General features: G+C 37.9%; 4 protein-coding genes across 10 annotated transcripts; 2 read left to right on the top strand and 2 right to left on the bottom strand.

The window, feature by feature from the left end:
• Positions 1-109: 109 nt before the first annotated feature.
• LOC113729798 (TOM1-like protein 1) lies at positions 110-4,884 on the bottom strand. Of its 5 annotated transcripts, none has more exons than XM_027254045.2 (4): positions 4,618-4,884; positions 3,669-4,273; positions 2,877-3,122; positions 110-792 (listed from the first exon to the last, which is right to left on the bottom strand). In XM_027254045.2, the coding sequence occupies exons 2-4, from the start codon at positions 4,185-4,187 to the stop codon at positions 370-372; spliced, it is 1,188 nt and encodes a 395-aa protein (XP_027109846.1). In that variant the 5' UTR covers positions 4,188-4,273; positions 4,618-4,884; the 3' UTR covers positions 110-369. The 5 variants fall into 5 exon arrangements, with proteins under 5 accessions (XP_027109846.1, XP_027109847.1, XP_027109845.1 ...); XM_027254046.2 differs by having other exon boundaries at positions 3,669-4,249; positions 4,618-4,863; XM_027254044.2 differs by having other exon boundaries at positions 3,669-4,269; positions 4,618-4,862.
• A 926-nt stretch (positions 4,885-5,810) lies between these two features.
• Positions 5,811-9,244, top strand: LOC113729797 (uncharacterized). Of its 3 annotated transcripts, none has more exons than XM_027254043.2 (8): positions 5,811-5,995; positions 6,580-6,839; positions 6,989-7,047; positions 7,268-7,327; positions 7,426-7,495; positions 7,774-7,843; positions 8,692-8,718; positions 8,838-9,244. In XM_027254043.2, exons 2-8 carry the CDS (start codon positions 6,624-6,626, stop codon positions 8,885-8,887), a joined length of 552 nt encoding a protein of 183 aa, XP_027109844.2. In that variant the 5' UTR covers positions 5,811-5,995; positions 6,580-6,623; the 3' UTR covers positions 8,888-9,244. The 3 variants fall into 3 exon arrangements, with proteins under 3 accessions (XP_027109844.2, XP_027109843.2, XP_071934035.1); XM_027254042.2 differs by having other exon boundaries at positions 6,577-6,839; XM_072077934.1 differs by lacking the exon at positions 7,268-7,327 and having other exon boundaries at positions 6,577-6,839.
• On the bottom strand, positions 9,142-12,399 carry LOC113729796 (lysine-specific demethylase JMJ13-like). Its single transcript, XM_027254040.2, has 8 exons — positions 11,593-12,399; positions 11,240-11,396; positions 10,842-11,061; positions 10,633-10,686; positions 10,473-10,552; positions 10,119-10,393; positions 9,657-10,037; positions 9,142-9,464 (listed from the first exon to the last, which is right to left on the bottom strand). The coding sequence occupies exons 1-8, from the start codon at positions 11,936-11,938 to the stop codon at positions 9,295-9,297; spliced, it is 1,683 nt and encodes a 560-aa protein (XP_027109841.2). The 5' UTR covers positions 11,939-12,399; the 3' UTR covers positions 9,142-9,294.
• Positions 12,400-15,370: 2,971 nt separating this feature from the next.
• LOC113729795 (syntaxin-22-like) lies at positions 15,371-18,771 on the top strand. The gene is made up of 7 exons (XM_027254038.2): positions 15,371-15,843; positions 15,931-16,024; positions 16,655-16,794; positions 17,392-17,466; positions 17,823-17,980; positions 18,145-18,248; positions 18,403-18,771. The coding sequence occupies exons 1-7, from the start codon at positions 15,662-15,664 to the stop codon at positions 18,466-18,468; spliced, it is 819 nt and encodes a 272-aa protein (XP_027109839.1). The 5' UTR covers positions 15,371-15,661; the 3' UTR covers positions 18,469-18,771.
• Positions 18,772-19,874: the final 1,103 nt, after the last annotated feature.

Here is a 19,874-nt window from a genome sequence, read left to right as displayed (position 1 = left end):
GGGTAACATGGTCATCTTCTATCAAAATCAGCATTTTAACCTTCGCCACAGATGCAATGCCGTCTCATATGGAAAACTAAACTAAACTAAACTTTTAAGGCACTCCCGCTACAGCAACGCACAAATGCCATATAACATTGTCGACCCAACAAACAGTTATACAATTATGTTCATGAAACTCCCAGTCAAATTTAGCCTTCTTATACCAAATGTGCAGAAACAAAGGTACTCAGAAACTCTTCCAATATATATATATATTAAAGTCATCATGCTTTAGGATCAATACCGCCTAAGTTGAATTATGAACATAATCAAACGCTTCCAAGTGCTCCGAGAAACACTACTACTACTCCTTCACCCACAGCGAACTCAGAAGGAGATGAGATCATCCTTCGGCCCTTGCTGCTTCTTTGCATTATGCCCTCCTTCAGAAGTGCCACCTGGTTTCTTTCCAAAGATCATCTCATCGAGATCATCCATCATTTCATCATTGTTCCCTCCCTGCGCACCAGTTCGGGAACCTGCTGGTTTTCTGATTAATGCATCTTCTTTTCCGACACGGGGTGAATCATCCGGCTCAACAGCCACTGGTATCATAGCAGGTTCCGGCTCTGGCTTCACTTCTAATGGTTTCTTCATATCGTCATACTTGGAGAGGACCTTTTGAATTTCATCATTCACATTTAATGCTTCAAAGAGCAGCGCCTCATTATCCCCAGCTCTCTCAATGATTCGCTGCACAGTGTATTGAGATTCCCTACACTGCTGTACCAGTGTCACGGTCAAATCATCCTGTGAAAACAAACAAAAGCACCAGAAGTGAGAACAACTCAACTTTGGGTCTAAATTGCAGTCCAATTGTAAGTGTTTGAATGCACATGTGTGGCTGAGTGTGGAGAGAGATAGAGAGAGAGAGAGAAAGAGAGAGATCTTCAAGCTCGAAAAAATCCAGAGACAAAGCAGCCCTTAGGGAACAATTATAGAAAGCTAGCAGCTGTCTGGATTTCCCCACCCACCATAAAGTGTAACCTGATGCTTGTGCAGAATTATATCAAACTTGATTCTGGTGGAGAAAAATGAGTTCATACACAAAAGATCAAGAGATTGAGATGATCTCCTTAAACCACCCCAATCCAATTTTGTTTGCTTTTATAAATTTAAAGTGCATTATGCACTCTAGTCAATGGCCTAATACCCATTGGTTTGCTGCTTTTATGTCATATACTTCTCAAGAATACAAGGTATACATGTATATGGCCCAAACTACCTCAAAGTGAATATATACAAAATGATTTCATATTACCACCCATTATCAGTCAAATAAGATATCCTGCAGCCACCTACAGTGGCTGGCTTCCAGAGATTCCCATGCCAAAGCTAAGTCACTATCCCTTAAAGTTACGACTGCATCCCTTGCCGATTTCCGATTTTGTCTTCTAAAATGATATTAACATAGTCTATTTCTCACAACACCAAAACATAAACCAAGAGACATTTATTGTTGTTATTTGTCATGTATTTAGGATAAAGTCTTATTTCTAGCAATAAACTATAAAATCAGACAAGTTTCAGCCATCCAAAGTATAAAGACAAAAATCGACATTGTTTCAACAGAAAAAAGCCTATTTTCACCCTGTAGATTTACCCAGAGATCAGTTTCCTGGTTCTGCGATTTAAATAGCAAAATAAATGATGTTTATTCTGTGGCCTATTCCTTGACATAGAAGGAGACATTCCATTGCAATTAAAGAAGTAAATCAAGCAAGCCTAACTAAAATTCTTTCATAGATCTGATACAATTCTTAATGAATAAAAGTTTTCATCACATCAAGCCTTGTCATGTTTGATTCTTCAAGTCATCAGCATAAAATATACATGCAGAAACAGAACAGGTCAAACACGATCACACACGAACTCAACTGCAGCAAAGAGAAACTCTAGATAAACATGACAGCTTGGCATAACAAACTTCAGGTTGCACAATCAGTAAGAAGGATACATGCCTAAATGAAAATACAATAATCTCAACCTCAAAAGAAATCAATTATTACAACTCACACCTCACCAAAACCTGCTTGAAAGAGAATGGAGAAAAAACCAAGGATAATTAATTGTACCAAATGCAACCATAATCAACAATGTAACATAAAAATCATGCCATATTCAAGGAAAGAGATTAATCAATGCATTTTCCTGGATGAAATTCGTTTCAAAAATCCATGCAACGTACACCTATGAAGCATCTTATCTCTTAAAACCTTCAGCATCTCGTGAACAAAATAAATTTAAAAAACAAGTCTTTAAGTCATGTATATAGATAATCAATTTCCAAATGCACGCTCAAGATCTTAGTTAAAATAGATCAGATAGATCAAGCCTACACCACCCTCATGCAGCTGTACTACTCCAGAATTCATACTTAAGCACCTTGATGAGGAGTGGCTTATTGTCAGATGCATCATCATGGTTAGAATAACAACCAAATTAGTATGATAGCTAAAATTTTTGAAGAGAAAATGACTAAGTAAAAGTTGTTTGCTCATAAAGCAACCATGCGACCCAAAATCTCTATCCACTCATACATGCAGCCTCCGCAGCAAAAGAAAGAAAAAGAAATCCTATCTCATTCTCCATTTGAGTGATTAAATTCCTATTTGAAGATAATGGATCAGATTGAAATTTCTAGAATGTTACACCTGCTTAAAGAAAGGATCATAACAAAATACTCAGCATAAGCATTCTGTCTAACTGACTGAAGAAATAATCTGTAAGAAAAAGCAACCTGGCATTTCCTATCAGCTTTCCAATGGAAATAAAAATCAGCAGTACAAAAGTTCGATTTTGAGATATGACTGCAAGAACCAATGTAAACATACCTTTAGAGCATCCTGCTGTGGTGAAGACGATAAAACAGTGGCAAGAAGCTCGACACTGTTTCTTGCAACATCAAATGCTTCTTTTGTTTGTTCAGCCGAGAAGGTTGGTGCAGGAACATCATGATGAAGTTGTTGTGCGAGAGCAGCATTTGTTTCCGAATCTGAAACTGATCTTGCAGGAGTAAATATTGGGGCTAAACTCTCATTATCGCGACCAGGGAACCTTACACCTCTTGATTTTAGGCTCTGAAATAGAATTAAAAGAGAAAATTAAAATAAAATAAAATAAAGAAATTGAATAAGAAGAGAAGTTAAGGAGGAATAAAAAAGCTGCAGTCTACAAACAATTTAGCGTTTGCCAGGAATATTCACTTTCAATCACAAAGTTTTGAGGTATTCCATCTCTTCGGTGGAGAAAACTTACCAAAAACCAATTCATCCATCACAAGTTTTCACATTAAAACCACATTAACAGGATGAACATGTATACACATTCACTTTAACTCATGATTACATATTCTTCAAGCTTCCATTTTTCAAAACAATGAAGACATACTTGTACCAGTACATTCCTTCCACCAGAATAATTCTCAAAAACAGAATTCACTATCAACTTGTGCAAACTGAGTGAAAAACAAAGAGCATAAAACACGAAGTAGAAGTTCAATGGCAAACAGAGGTAGGGATAACAGGGGGTTAATATAAATTGCAAAATTATAAGAAATGTAACAAGAGAGATATCAAGAGACAGCCAATTAAGGAGCAATCGATATATGGGATATACGGTAGCACCTTATAAGTCTCTTCAAAAACGGGCAAGTAACGGAGCTCGCCCGAAGATTCACCCCATGCTTCAATGAGAATGAGAGCCTTGTTGCGGTTGTTAACAACGGTCTGGGGATCATCAATCAACTTGACCATCTCATCAAGGACCCGCTCAGCAGCAACCTCAGAGAACGCCTTGTCACAATTTTTTACCACAGTTTCGAGCAAGACGAGAGCCAAGTACTGAACCCTGGGGATCTTCAACATGATTCGTTTCTTAATGCCGCGTATTAACTCGACGCTGTTGACCCTGTCGTGATTGATCATGTCGCAAATTTCAAGATTAGAGGCCCAATCAGGGTCGTCTAGATTTTCAGAGGTGGCTTCCTCGACCACCTTGTCGGCTTGGTTGGGGCCTTGGAAGAATTCCTTCATCTTGAAGCTCATAGAGCTCACACCGGCACTGATCTTCTGGCCGACCTCGGATCCTCCAATCTTCAAGCGCTCGCCAAGGGCGTTGACTTTATCCATCAAATTGTCACTCATTTTTCTAAAATTTGTCCAATAAATTGGTACCACAGTATATGACTTCCACTTGGAACTTCAATCTGAAAAATCCGCCGAAGCTCTGGCTTTTATGTCATCCCACAACAGAAAGAAAGTAAGCAAGCCCGAAAATCAAAGTCACAAGTATGATTTTACTGGATTCATCAATCAATTGAAATCCACAGACAAAAACTTAAAACATTCCATTCAAACTATCCGACAGGAAATTATTTTCCCAAAAAGGGCAAGAGAATTCCAGGGCTGATCACAAAAGCAAGTGATCGAGGGAAGGGAAGTCAATTGAAATAATTTTAAAAAAAAACGTCGGATGTACTCACCGCATAGAAATATATCGATGGTGCCAGATTTTGTTTTTTTTTTTAAAAAAAAAAAGAGAAAGAAAGAAGGAAAGCGTCGAATGAGACGGTACCTTAGACTCGAAGGCGGACAGGTCTTGAAGTAGAAGGCTGAGTTGGCAGTATAGAGATGATAGGTAGCGTGTTGATTGAGAAATTGAGAGGCAGATAACCGCAGCACACAGCAGGACAAGTCGACTAGCCTCAGGAGAAAGGGATAGGGAAATTGGGAATTGGGAAGGCCAATTGACTCCAAATAACTCCCCTCAGGAGAGGAGACTACTGACTTTTGATGATGAGTTTGGGCCCTGTGGGGGCGCCTTTCTTTTATTGCTGTGGAAAAATTCCCCTTTAATAATAATGGGTCTCCCTTTTTGAACTTGCAACGAGGGGAGGGAGGGGAAGGGAAGGGTCTCAAGGGAGGAGGGTGTTCTTTGACTTTTCAATGCCTGTTGAATTGGACCCCATCCGAACCCGGAAAGTTCAAACCGGCTGAGTTGAGGGTTTCTTTCTTCTTCTTTTTTTTATTAATTTATTTTCACGCGGTGTTCTGCTTCCTTTTGGTTCTTTTTTTCCACGAATGAAGAACATTTTTATAACTAGCCCTGTGTGGTCCGTGGTTGCTGCCCAGCCTTCTAACGCTTGGCGGTGTTGGGAGGTCAAGGATTCGATCATTATCTTTCATAAAAAATTGTCATAATATGTGACGGTTTTCGTTGGCTATCTTCGATAGAACTTAACGGAATTCGGTAAGTTTAATGATCGAAACCGTCATTTTCGGTAAATTTAACGAACTCTGACATGTCGTTTTGTATGTTTTGAAATCATGGGGGACTTTTTTGTATATTAAGTATACCACAGAAGATTTTTTTGTTTTTAACCCTTTTTATAGACGATCTATATACTTTTTTTTAACACTAGCAAATTTAGATTGTATCATACAATATGAATTCAAATTTAAAATTTAAATCATGTATATATAACATATATTTAAAATTGCTAATATAAAAAAATTACTATATTATTAATGTATAAAAATTAATTCTTTTTAATTATTTTTTTAAATATGCAGTACCCCAATTTTTCAGTCATAATAAAGATTTATGCAAATTACCAATGTACAAAGTTGATTTACAATGCCACGTTCTCGAAATAGTCCATGCTACGTCCCACTTTCAGGGGGTAAAGTGTCATTAAGCCTAACAAATGTGGGGTAAGTAGTAATTTCAACTGTGGCCGGTGTCTGCAAAATAGGGAGAATTAGTAGGGCCGTAGCGGTTGTGGAAGGCAGGGCAGTAGAGTAATTTAAGTTGTAGACTTGTAGTCCAGTCAGTTGAGGAGTCCGGCGGCCAAACGCAACAAAACTTGACGACGACATTCTTGTCGATCGGCCGGGCCTATTCTGCCAATGCGCTGCTAGTTTATTTTTATCTTTTGTTGCATCGATTGAAGGTACTTGCAACTTCTGGTTATTTATCATTATTGCTGCTGCTTTGCTTGCTTCTTCACGTTTTACATATTACTCCACTTGAATACTTTTGTTGTATTTGCTATCCCTCTTTGATTTCGACTCTTTATCTATTCTCCAATTCAGCTTTCGTGCTGTGTTATCTTCACGTTTCGGATTTTTTTTTTTTTTTTTTTGGCGTTTGCTATTTCGAAATATAATAGTAATCTAGGTTAATTAGCCAACAAACATATTTCTATATGTCTTTTGGAGAAAATTGATTGAATCAATATGATCTGAACTTTCTTTATCGCCATTGTGATTGGAATTGAAAATGTCCAGGGTTCACATGGATTCTCTGCACTAGAAATAAATATAGGAGAGTATTTTTCCAATTTTGCGTTTTACACTGGTTCTTGTTACGGGTGAAAAAAAGAAAACAAAAGAAAAGATTTTCCTCATCTGACTAGTAAAACTCGAGGAAAGAAAGAGTCTCCGACATCTAATTTTTTCCATTAGTGATTGTATTTGCTATGGTTACTCTCCCCAAATTGCTCATTTAACAAGACTTTGTGATTGGGTGCAGCAGGGAGACTCGGGGTTCTATTGCCTGCTTCTTTTGCCCCATTGGATATGATAGACATGACATGGCTCAGTGCCTTCTTACTTGGAGCTGGCTGTCTTGCTTTCGGCTACCTCATTGGCATCCGACATTCTGCTCGTCTATTTCGTTCCACTTCAGCCTTAACTGACACTGGTACACCTATCACTTACCGGAAAAACAACAACCAGCTCAAACCAGCCATCGAGATTGAAAAGCTAGCTGACATACTTGAAGATTTTAAAATGGTCCATCTCTAGTCTTCTCTGAAGATTTGCGTGTCCTTACTTGCATTCCAGCAGGCCCCAGTGTGCTCTCGACTTGTGCTGCTTTTTTTTTTTTTTCTGCATAAAGAATCCACTAGCTCATTTGCTCTTCTTTTCCCAATCATATGTAGGTTCTGGTTGTCCGGAATGACTTAAAGATGGGGAAGGGGAAAATTGCAGCTCAATGCAGGTGCGAATCATTTCCTACCAATTCAGGCTTTCTCTGGCCTCTAGACATGTGTGATGATAATTTGACAAGTGCAAGGGTGATGTCCCTTTGGGAAATGTGCATGTTGATGAATACACTAACATAGTTCATAGAATGAATATTGAGTTTCTCTCATGTGCTTTAATCTTGTTTTGTGATGTAATTGGTTCTTACTTTCTGTCAAACAATTTTTGAATCATAGTCATGCAACCTTGGGTCTCTACAAAAAGATCCTTCATCGGGCACCAAAAGCTTTGAACAGGTAAATTCCTAGGTAATCCCTGCTTGGGCTGGCTCTAGTCAAGAGGCACTGTGTATGTTTTAAATGCGTGATCCCTTTTAGGCTTTTCTGATGTGCAGGTGGGAGATGTGTGGGCAGGTTAAAGTGGTTGTGAAAATTGAAAGTGAAGATGAGATGCTGGTTTTACAGGTGAGTATTTTGCATTTTCATCATTGACATGGCAGAAACATAATATCTGTCTTATGGTTGGTTAACTTTTTTAAAATCATTCTACCGCTTTGACTATAGTACTTGCTTGGCTGCCATAGTTGCCTCTGCTAGGTGTAGTTGGATTTGCAATCCATTGAAGAAGTTAACAAAATAATTGCTCAGTTGAGATCTTATATTTGTTTTTCATGTCAAAACGCCCTAACTGACATTTTTTTTTGTAAGCCTTAACTGATATTTACTATTGTGTAAACTGACAGGAAAGGGCAAAGGCACTCAGTTTACCAACGCACGTTACAGTTGATGCGGGTAGAACACAGATTGCACCAAGTGAGTGGCTAAGTTACCTCCTGTTCTGTGATTCTCCGTTCTTTTATATTTGTCCAATTTTAAGAGGAGATGCCTACTCTTTTGCATTTCTTTTTGGAAGCGTTCTGACAGAGCTCCTTGAATAGTGTGCCTTGCAAGTTGCAACTCCCCCAGAATTATGAACCCCCTCTTACAAAAAAAAAAAAAAACTGGGGGCAGCATTGGAGGAAAAAGTTAAATAGGTCAAAGAAAACAAAAATCTAGGTTTACTTTTTTTCTTTTTCTTTTTTCCTAAATGATAAGAATCTAGGTATGCTTAATGTCCTGATTTGTGAAATCTGAATAATGTTCTAGACATAATTATAGACTGAAGCCGAGGGACTTGGACATTGTTTGCAGGAAGAACGAAGAGGACATCCTTGTAGAAAGACACTGGATTTATTAAGAGAGGCTGTAAAGATTTTATAGTTGAGAGGCGTATCTAATAAAGCAATCAATTAGTTTAATATATATATATATATATTGACACACACACATATATATAAATCATGCTTTAAGCAACTGATTTCTATTTTGTGAGTTCTACTTGGAATTAGACAGAGGTATAGGAATATAATTGATAGGATTTTGCTTTGCAGTGACTAGTCAAATTCCACAGTGTCTTAAGTTGTCATGGTTAAGGAAATCATATCAAGCGACTTGCTTTTGGAATTCATGTTTTTGGAGTAGATTAGTCCGTTATGGCAGATCTGTAATGATGTCTACCCTGTTTGCTGCCAATTTAGCTGTCTTTGCATAGGCGTGCTCCTATCGTCTTTGGATTAATTGAAGCAATGCCTAATTATTTCTCTTTCTCTGCTTTACAACAGATTCGAGGACCGTGATGTCTATTTTGGGTGAGTTTTTCTTGTTCTGATATCTATACTGTTCAAGCCTTGTATTTGAATTTGTTGTACGAGTATTTTGCTAGCCTTCAAACCATGAACATCCTTGAAATTGATTGCTGTATGTGCAGGACCTGCTGACATGGTGGACGATGTTACTGGTGGATTAAAACTTTTGTAGCGGAATGGGAAGTGTTCACTTCTGGTAGACGAGACGTGCGACCTGTTTGAAGGACGAATCTGAGCTGTATCAAGCAGGTACAGAAAGAAGGTCTAGCACTCCCGGCGGGGAGCGGGCGGTTTGATGGCTGCTTTCTGACCTCGTCTCAAGATGACGATGACGAAAGATTTCCCATTCTGCGGGGATAGAATCTGTTCTTCTAGTCTGTGAGTTGCAGGTTTTCTTTTCTTGATAAGAAAATGTTGCAAATAAGATTGATATTGGCATGGCTGTTCCTTGTCCAATTGTGCCAAGATTAATGATGATTGATAAAATGTGAAAAAGTAATCCGTCAATGAATTTACAGTTGAAAGGACACTTTGAATGAATGAGTCACTGCAAATGCAATGAAAAAAAAAATATTATATTCATCTTCCGTCTTCCACAGATAACAACCAACGTCTCATTTGTCGCTCAACCTCCCGGTGGATTCCTTTCTCCTGCTCGAACATTTTTGCCACATCCTCCATTTCTCGTATGTCATCTCGAATGAAAAGATTACAGCTGCTCCCACATGGGCATTTAGAAATGAGGCTTCCTGCACAATATGTATGGTAACCACTCAATAATTAAGCAAGTGCTGCTGATTATATAGCTTCACCAACCAAGAAATTCTGATTTATTTATGAGAATGCAACTGCAGTACGAAGTAGGAGAAAACCCGAATCATAGTTAGTATGGTATGATTTCAGACCAATAAATAAAATAAAGTTTTTGGGAAGGGGAGTACCATGGAAGAGGCAAATGGGATCAGTATAACAGTTGCACATCAGGTGTCCAAGATAACATTCCCGTCTGCAAATGATGCAGAAGATGGTTCCCTGAGACTTTGGATGTATATTCACTGATGGTCTTGATTTCTTTATGCTCCACCGGGCATACTGATGCAATCTCAATAGGCAAGCAAATGAAATCTTCAAACAACGAAGAGGGACCAAATCGGCATTCTCCTTAATTTCATACTCCGAAACTAGCATTGCTTCTTTGCAAAGCAGCTCTTCATAAGGAATAACCGGCATTTTTCTAAGGCGGGCGTAACGATGGCTAGCTTCGGCTCCAAAAGGATACCAATCAGCAGCTGCAAAATTTACTGCCTCACCACAGTTGAAGCCTGCAGAAAACAGGATGAGAAAATGCAATCACCAGAGTTATATATCTCGGTACGTCCTACCATGAACGAACAGCAGCATACCATGACTAAATCCAGCGTGATATGCTCTTGGAAAGGTAATCACAAACTCCCCTGGCATTTGCACAGCCTTGTAAACAGGGACGCCATGCTGAAGCAAAATTTTGGGAGGAAACAGGGTTGTTTTCTCTGCAAGAACATTGAAAGCTCCATCCTCTCCATCTACAGACAGGAGACGGTCATATACGCAATGCTGGACGACGTTCTCAAACTGAAGTGCTGCATTACTAGGAACCCCGTACCAAGTCTTAGGCGCCCCACAATGATGGTAATTAATGCTACAGGAGAAGATAAAGTTAGGATGATAAGTTGAAAGATGAGACCATTAATGAGAATATTCTGACTGATGGAAAGAACCTGTAGAGATAATGATCCTCAACGTGCCATGCAAACATGCTAAAGAGCATTCCTATGTACAGCATGGGATCCGTTACTCCCTGAAAATAAGGGTTATCTGGTAAGGCCAAAGGAAGTTGCTGTGATACTTGAACATTGTTCAGCTTTGATAATGAATTACCGGGATTGCATTTTCCAGCAAACGCAATGTGCACCAATGCAGGCGCGGAAGTTCCTAAAAAGAAAGATTCCATCAAAGGCAGAAGTGGAAAAGAGACCCGCGCTTCCTCCCCCCGCCGGGGGGAAGAAAGGAAAGTCTGGCGAGATTGCTACATTACTCAAAGCACAACCAAACACAAGGTGCAAAAATTTAGGACAGCGAAATGCTACCTTCAAGTTCCATTTACTTCCTGAAAGAGGATCACCAGAAGAACGTGAGAAAGCACTACCATCAACATTAATTGCATACTCAACAGTTCCTCTCTTTCCTTTTTCCATTTGGTTCCAGAATTCCCTTTCCAAATATGCCGAAGGGAGACATCCAGAAACGCAATATTTTCGAGCCGCTTCCTGGTTGGCCATGCTCTCAAAGTTGCGAAGAGTATAATTCCTAGATGATAGCCAAAGTACAAAACAGGTAGATATGATCTTCAGAAGATGATAAAAAAGGTTCAAATAGATATGACAACCAAACAATGATACTATCAATCAAGGGATAATTTTCCCACTCCAAAGTTCAAGCCCTGTGTCCCTATCAAAATTCAATTAGACAACATAGTTGATAGTACCTTCCTCTGAAATGGAAACTAATCTTGTCATCATTATCCCATGTTGCAAGCCTTAAAGGTTGCACTTGAGTTGTGAATTTGAAACCTTTTTTCTCCTTCATCAGCACCACACCAGCAGGGATAGATGAAATCAGGGGAGAAACCACCTTACAAATTCCTGGGATTCACTTTTGCATTTGAGTCAACATGAAAGACAATAAACTCCAGACAAGAAGAAACTCGTAGTTGTTGCAAATTCATGCATGAGTACGTCTGCAATTCTGCATGCTACTTCGACATAACGGTTTCTTATCTAGTAAAGTAGGAACCAAATGATCAGTTAACGGTGACAGGATTTTGAATGTTATTAGTACCATATTTTGATGCTTCTGGGGCAATCTTCTGCAGGTATACAAATGGATCGTCAAATTCATCCGTTGATGGATGATACACAGGACAGTGATGGATTTTGTCCATCCATCCGGGATTAAATGACCCTGCCAACTCATCTTCTTCTTGGGATCCTGAAGAACATTTGGTAAGAACGGCTTCCTGAAGAAGATGCAGTGAAGAAGAAGAATTGCGAGTGGAGTGGAGTCTCCTTTTGGGCTTTGTGCTGGTAAGTGCAGGGATAACTATGGAGGGGCGGTCTTGCTTAAGCCTTTCATTATGAGGATTGGTCCCAGAAGATAAGGTATGCCTGGCTTTCAACTGACACATAAACTAAGAAGCGGTTAGATTGACTTATTAAAGCGAATCCCTTAAATTCCTGCACTGTTGACTCTGGAGGAAAAGGCCCGCCGCCCCCGGGGGGGAGGGGGGTGGGTTATCAAAATCACAGGGGAAGTATTTCAAATGCAAGAACATCAAGGCAATCATATAAACTTAAGTCGGTGCAAGACAGCCAAAAGAGAGACTATGGGATGCATTTTGTGAGCAAAGGATGGAGAGATCAAAGGCTTAATTAAAGAGAAAAAAAAAAAAGGAGATGGGTCAACTTAATCATTCATGATTCAACATCCAAAGATCATCAACGGAGTGTTGATGTCTAGAAGGAAATCAGGAATCGATCCATTTATGATGTCTAGTTCATGCTAAAAAAGGGAAAACATGGTCAATGATCCAGTAAACAATTGCTGTCTAGTACTTCAACGCAGACAATCAGTAAGAGTTCCCCGAGACTTGCCCCCAAATTTCTACGCGATCAGACAAGTACTAGTAGTATTAGCATATTCTTTCAAGAAATATAAAAAAGAAGGCAAAAATCCACATGGAAATCAGAGTCGATATAGCAGGTTTCATATTAAGTAGGAAGAAAAATTTCAAAATGAAGCAAAAGGGCCGCAAGCACGCATACAAAGAATCAGTCTCAGTGTGGAATCAAGTGTCAAAACGAAACGGAAGAACATAGGAAAAGGAAATTCAAAAGGGGAGATCGGGCGTAGTGTCAAATTTCAGTACCGTCTTCTTCTGTACCGTCTTCTTCTGCTTCATCATTGACATCCTTCAAACGATTCCCTTTCTTCTTCTTTTTTTTTTCCTTCTTTTTCTTTTGGTAGCAGGGGAAATGGCGGGTAGCGAAAAATTGTAATTGGAGAGAGATTCAATATCACTAATTAACTGCTTCAGAAAAGCAGAAATGAGAGAGAGAGCTTGTATGAAACAGAGAACATGTTGGAGAAGAAGCGTCCCCAGTTTTCAGGGGGTTGGATGTTGGGCTGGCGCCTTTCCGAACTTTTAAAAAAAACAAATAACAATAACAAACAATAAGGGGTAACAAAAAAAAAAAAAGGAACTTTTGAAACTATATAGGTTCGGGTTTGGCCCGTTTGACGCGATGTTCCGCGTCTCGTTTGGGATTTTCGGGTTTTGTATTTTTTTTTCTTTTTGGTTTTTTTTTTTCGGTGGAGTGATTCGCAGTTACCATGACCACTAAAAATTTCAAAGTCGCCACTTCATCAAAATTAAAGGTCAATCCTAATATTCTTGTAAGTCGTAGTGCAATAGTAAGTAGTAACTAATGGAAGAAAGGCACACCTTTGTGTGTCTGCAAATTAAATGAAAAATTATTAAGCCAATATATATATATATATATATAAACTTTGGTAACTTCTCTTCAATCAACCACATTTAACGAGTAGAGTGATATGTCAATAGCTTCCAATTGTCAGGCGAGGATTTTTAAGGTTTTTTCCAGTATTAGGTTTAGGGTTCGCACTCTGTACGTGATAGTTAATAATGGGAATGGTGTGGGGGGAAGGGTGGAAGGGAAAAAAAAAAAAAATGGAATCCCACCCCCTACTACAAATATATATAGAATGAATTAGTTATTCTCTAGTCCTCTTCGTAAATGTCATGGTAATACAACTTGAGTTCTATGCTTGAAATGACCAGAAATTATCTGTTTGAAAACATACCATTTGATTTATACTTTTTAATATCTGGCAAGCACCTTAAAAAAAAAAAGTAAAAAATTTCTATAAGCACATTTTGTAAGTGTATCTTCTATTATTCTCAATTTTTAAAATAAAGTTTTATTAAAATGATTTTCAATTGTATCTTAATTTGAGAGTGGAGATACATTCATAAGAAAAATAGGAATGTTGCAAATCCTGTAATTTTGAAAATTACACATTACTTTTGATCATTAGTTTTCCTAAATCTATGATTGTTTCTATCTCATTTTCTTGGCACTTTAGGAATTTCCCCCCTTGAGCTTTTTTACACTTTCACGAATTTTTAAAATATCAAACAACGTAAAAATAATGATGGAGAGAGTTTGTATATGTTTGTGAACGAGGTTTAGGACGAAACTAGAAGATTTACGTTGACGGGGCAAAGTTCAACAAATCTAAACTTAAGTGTATGATATAAGATATTCTAGAGTTGTTATGGGGTTAAAAGTTTAAATTTCTAAAGAACAACTCTAAAGATTATCTCAGTTTCCTATATAAGCAAAATCCAACTTTCTAAAAATAAAATTTTGTGTTTGGATTGCATTTTCCATGATTTTTCATGGAAAAATTACTGTAGAGATTTGATGTATGTGAGGGAAAAAGGTAATAGGGAAATGTGATCACGGAAAACGATGTAATTTTCCGACGGAAAACTGCAATCCAAACAAGGTAATTAATTTTTAAGAACATCTTTACGAATCTTCAATTTCCTAGGGGAGCAAAATAAGAATCCTAGCCCTCCTTTGTCCGGCTTTGTGTGTGATACTGCAAGAATCCTAAGAGTCCTTGCGTGTACATGTTGATTTTTTGCGCATCAAACTCCACCTAAGAATTTCTCAAAAAAAAAAAACTCCATAAGAACACCAAGTTGATTTTTTGGACACAAACAAAATGGACGCATTTATTTATTTCATTTTTCCTTTTTTTTTTTTTTGGTTTTCTAGCCCCATTAAAAATTTTATTTGTGTTTTCTTATAAGAAATCAGAAGAATCGTTCTAGACGATTTTTTGTCTAATTCAATAAGAAATCTGTCATTTAGAGCAGTTTACAAAATATATATATTAAAAAGATTATGAAAAATTGAAGCCAAAAATTCTGTAAGAATAATACTGTAGAATATCATGTGATGCTCAAAACTTTATATAGAGATTAAGACATTGAAATTTTAGAATTGTCTTGTGATATCATCACAATATTCCAGCCATGAACAAATTAATAATATTTATTATAAGACACAAAAGTAAGAACAATAAAAAAAAATAAATTATTGTATAGGTCAGTCCGAAGTCCCAACTCCAAAAGGCAAAAGGCCGAAAAAATATTGAAACAGACAAAAGGCGAGAGACAGAGGAAGCTTCCTGACTTGGCTGCTTTGGGGATGTGCAATTGCGCGCAGCAGCAAGCAATCAACCAACCCAAAAAAAAAAAAAAAAAACTATGAAATTAATAATGGTAGCAGAGCCTGGCGAGCAGCACGCTACATATATGATGATATGACTTCTTTTTAAAAAATAAAAAATTATAGTACCAATCATTTCTCACAAATCATTATTAAATTGTTAGTCATGCCCCAGTTAATGTTTAATTGTTTTATGTTTATGAATGCATAAATACATCATCAATAATATTTTTATATTATTCATATTTATATTAAAAAAAAATTAGAGTTTCTAAATTTTAATTCCCTCCCTATCCGATCCACCTTTTTAAATTCCCCTCTTCCCGGGCCGGGAAGGAATTCTCCTAATTTTTTTTGTTTCCCGGAAGTCGTTGTCCTTCCTCTCCTACCTCAACTGCTAAGTTTGAGACCGGCTACAGAAGCCAGAGATTAGGAGAGGACCTTGAAACTTGTGGAATATTTATGAGTTTGCAGACTACTGAACGGGAATCCTTTTTTTTTTTGCTAGTACTTGAAAGTTGGCGACTCTCCTTCTGGCGGGCCTGATACTTGACGGAAGAAGGGGGGCGGGGGAAAAAACTAAAAAGATGAGTTTTGAAGATCTTGAGTTCGGCCGGTCGATGACGATACGTGGTGATCAGACGAAGCAAGACTGTAGTCGGGCGCTGGCCGGCGATGTCTTTCGAATCAAAACAGCCCTGGCTGCCTTTCAACGCCTCGTTTACAACCTTGGAACTCCTAAGGACACCCCTCACCTCCGCCACAAACTGTATATAATTTTAATATATCCCTCTTTCATCATCTGAACAGTTAGTTTCCTCTGAATCTTTCCACTAATGTCCGTATTAATTTGCAGGCATACATCAGTGCTACAAATTGGGCAATTGCTCGAGGATGCTTCAGCCAAGCTTAAGCAATCTACCCAAACTCACCCTCATGCTCCAGACGCTGTAAGTTTTTGTCCTTGGGCTGCCACTGCCTGTCCAATTCTCTACATTTTTCAGGTCGATTTCCCCCTGCCCCTAACTCCATCTTTATTAGTACTAGTATGGAGTAAAATCAGAGAATATTTGCCAAACGAAAATTGCATCTTCTGCTGATTAAAATGACTGACAAAGGGTATGGACTATGGAGGGTACGGGGAAGGTACTCGCCAATATGGCTTCGAGAGTTTGAAAGACTGTTGCATTGCTTCATTTATTTATTTTATCATGCATGCGTAAATGCCTGTCACAACTTATCAAAGAAGAAGAACAGCATCTTAAATTGTCTCACCTCATGGAGAGAATGCCGCCATCATACTCCTAGCGACTGCTGCATCAGATGCCTTCCTTTATAAAAAGAAAAACGTTATGTTTTGGATTAGATGAAGGAAACTGCTTTACATGATTACCGCCAAAACGTATAGCATACATTTCAAAGTGGCCTAGGAATTTCTTAAGAGGTCAGGCGTAAAAAATGCTCTTGCAAAGAACCTTCCCTCGGATCTCCCTCTCATGCTTGTCTGCTCGCCTTGTCCGTGTTGGGATTGAACATTGTGTTGCGGCTCAGTCATTCTTCTGCCTTTGTGTCAACATCAGGCCAGCAAGAAGATTTTTGATGAGAAGCTTGCGAAAGAGATTGCATACATTCATAGAGAGTTTCAAAAAGCCCAAAGGCTTGCAGCAGAGAGGGAATCAGCTTATGCTCCTTTGACTCCCCACCAAATTGTGTCATACAGGTAACTTTTTGGGATGCATAATCCCAAACTCTGGAATTTGATAGAAAATTTAAAATAACAGAAACTGTTAACGTGTATCCTGTTTGAGTTCCGTGTTGTTGAAATATGTGCCTTATATTTTAACTGACAAGTCGTTCAAGAGCCTTAGAAGAAGAAGAATCCTATGCAGTTGATTAGATGAACAAAAACTTAAAAAGACTGCTGAAACTCTACTCTCTTTGGTCCCTCTTGAAAGGCCCAATTAGTGCTTTGCAATTGACACAAGAGATTTCAAATTTTATCTCTTCTAACAATTGCTACCGTAGCTCACTTTATTATCTCTTACGGGGTGCATTTTGATTTGTAGAGATAATGCGTAAAAACACTTTGAATGGCTCTTAGCATGTTCACCTCAATGTTGCAAATGAAACACAACTTAATGATGCTGGAAATGCCCAAGGGCCACCTGAATGGAAAAGAAATTTGGAGCTATTCCTTTTACTTAGTTTAGTGCTATTCTTTTGGTAGAAAAATCCTCATGCCCTTTATGTATACTAATCATAAACCTGCAGTATTTGCTTGATGCTATGCACTTCATATTATGCGATTTGTTTGCAGTGATAGCCCCAGTGAACCGGATATGAAGTCGATGAGGAGTAAAGAGCATGCGTCTCTTATGATCGATGCAAGAAGGTAAAAAGAAAAGACGCTATGGGTAAACCTGGTACTGGTGCAGATATTTGATTGCATGACTATTGAAGCACTGGGTCAATCCCCATGCGTTCAATTCCAAATCGAAATTTGCTGTTACTATTTTCTTATTTTCCCCAGTGTCTTCTTAAACGATGGATGACGACCTCTGGTTGGTTGTAAATTGGATCTATTTCATACACGGGCTTGTGAAGATAATAGTAATGAAAAATGCATGGCACTGAATTGTTACTGGATCCATGAGTACATCCTACTGCCGCCATGTTAAGAAGCTGTTGTTGGAGTATGAACATATTATTGCGTCTCATGTTAGTTTGGCCTATTTGATTTGGTTTCAGTCAGGACGTGATTAATATGGAAAGCGAAATAGTACTGAATGAAGCCATAATAGAAGAAAGGGACCAAGGCATCAAAGAAATCCAGCAGCAGATTGGTGAGGTGAATGAGATATTCAGGGATTTAGCTGTTCTCGTACGTGAACAAGGAGCTATGATTGGTTAGTCACATGCACTTGTGTTCGTTCACCTGATTTCTATCCACAGTTCTTCTTTTTTTTTTCCCGGTTTTTGGGAATGGGGGAAGACTGGAGAGGAGGAGGGAAGGCGTTAAAACTTAAAAGAGCGCTACTGCAAGTGGTGGTAATGGTTTTCCATTGTTCAGATGATATCGATACAAATATTGAAGGCTGCCGAGATGCTATTGATCAAGGCGCTTCAGAACTCACAAAAGCATCATCCAAGATCCAACGATCTAATTCCTCTACGGTGAGTGCCTCCTCCTCCTCGCTTTTGTTGTTTGTAACTTTGTAGTGTGTGTGTGTTTCTTTTGCCTGTTCCAACTTTTGTGTAATTGAGTTGGGGTGGGAAGCCTCACATCACATCACATCCAAAAATAACTTTGGTGTTTTAAAATTTGTAGAAGTGTTTGGTAGTGGTGATTTTTGGAATCATCCTTCTCATCGTCGTAGTCGTGGTGGCGGCGTGATGGATGATTTTATGTCGAATCGAAGGAAAACTAGGATCGGCCGTCCAACTCTGCCAGTGCCTCATCAAGTCCGCTTGTGAATTGTTATGCTCCTCTTCGCAGAGGCATTTCGCCCGTTTTTTAACATAATAATAATAATAATAATGTGTGGTCGTGAATCAAGATGGTGAAGCCAGCCAGCCTCTTGCCCTCGGAATATACTCTCTGTTAGTGGGAAGATAGATATGTACCTCTGTGTGTGTGTGTTCTTTACATCTCTGCACCAATTGGAAATAAAATCATGGGATTTGTTTGGATTGTGAATTATTAGAGATATTTTTACTGTAACATTTTTTGTGATGTGATGTATGTGAGATAAAAAGATAATTGAAAAGATAAGAAGGTGCGTTGAAAATTGTAATAATGATGTAAGCAAATATATTTTGACAAATAAATCGTAATCCAGACCTGTTATTTTCTTTCATTCAACACCTACAACATCCAAAAAAAAAAGTGCTTCTGTTGCTGACATCAAAATATATAACTTGTGAAGCCACGATTCCGGATGTGGATGCCATGCTAGTATTTTTCGTTTTTCTTTCCACGAGAGAGAGAGAGAGAGAGAGAGAGAGTAGCAAAGAATTAATCACAATAAAAACTATTAAAAAGTCGATATAATTTTAATAATATTTCTCGTAATACCATTTAACACCCTTTAAATTTTTAAATCTCACTTACTTTCCTTAAATTGACATTTTTTAATAATATTTTAGTTCCTTTGGAGGAAATGCAAGAAAGATAAAATTATGCTATGACATTCTTAGATGTGTATTTGGTCATTAGATCATTTTTAGTAACATTTTTAATTCTGACTTATTTGTAACCTTTTTTTTTTCTATATGCGGGATTTATATTACAAACTACAACTATAAAGAGATTATTTTAATTTTTGGTATAACTTAAATTACATAATATATTATACATCTATATTTTAAAAAATTTCTTGACTCCTCATAAATATTCCAAAAAAATTTTCAAAATGTTAATTATTTAAAGAAATCTTTTTAAATAGTTGACTTTGATTAGATTTTAATTTACTCGTGTTGTTGCTGTCTCACTATCACCTCAATACAAAAAAGTATGAACCAATATTGGGTAGCGGTTTATTATTATTATTATCTACGTTCTTTGGTTTGAAATTCTTTTTGATAATTTTTTAAATCAAAATTATCCCTAAAAAGTAGAACAAAGTACTGTAGCAGTAGTTAGGAGTATAGTTATTAAACTCGACCAGATCCAGCAGTTGAACCGATCAAACCGGTGGACCCGTCATGGAGTCGGGCTGAGTTAGCAATTGGATCGGAGTTGCAGATGATTCGTTTTGAACAGTTTGACTCGGACAGTGGAACTGTTGACCTTTTAAATCT

The sequence above is a fragment of the Coffea arabica genome, chromosome 2e (genome assembly GCF_036785885.1).
Source record: "Coffea arabica cultivar ET-39 chromosome 2e, Coffea Arabica ET-39 HiFi, whole genome shotgun sequence".
NCBI lineage: Eukaryota > Viridiplantae > Streptophyta > Magnoliopsida > Gentianales > Rubiaceae > Coffea > Coffea arabica.
The sequence above is the reverse complement of the archived record's forward strand: the minus strand, read 5'-3'. Positions and strand labels throughout refer to the sequence as shown.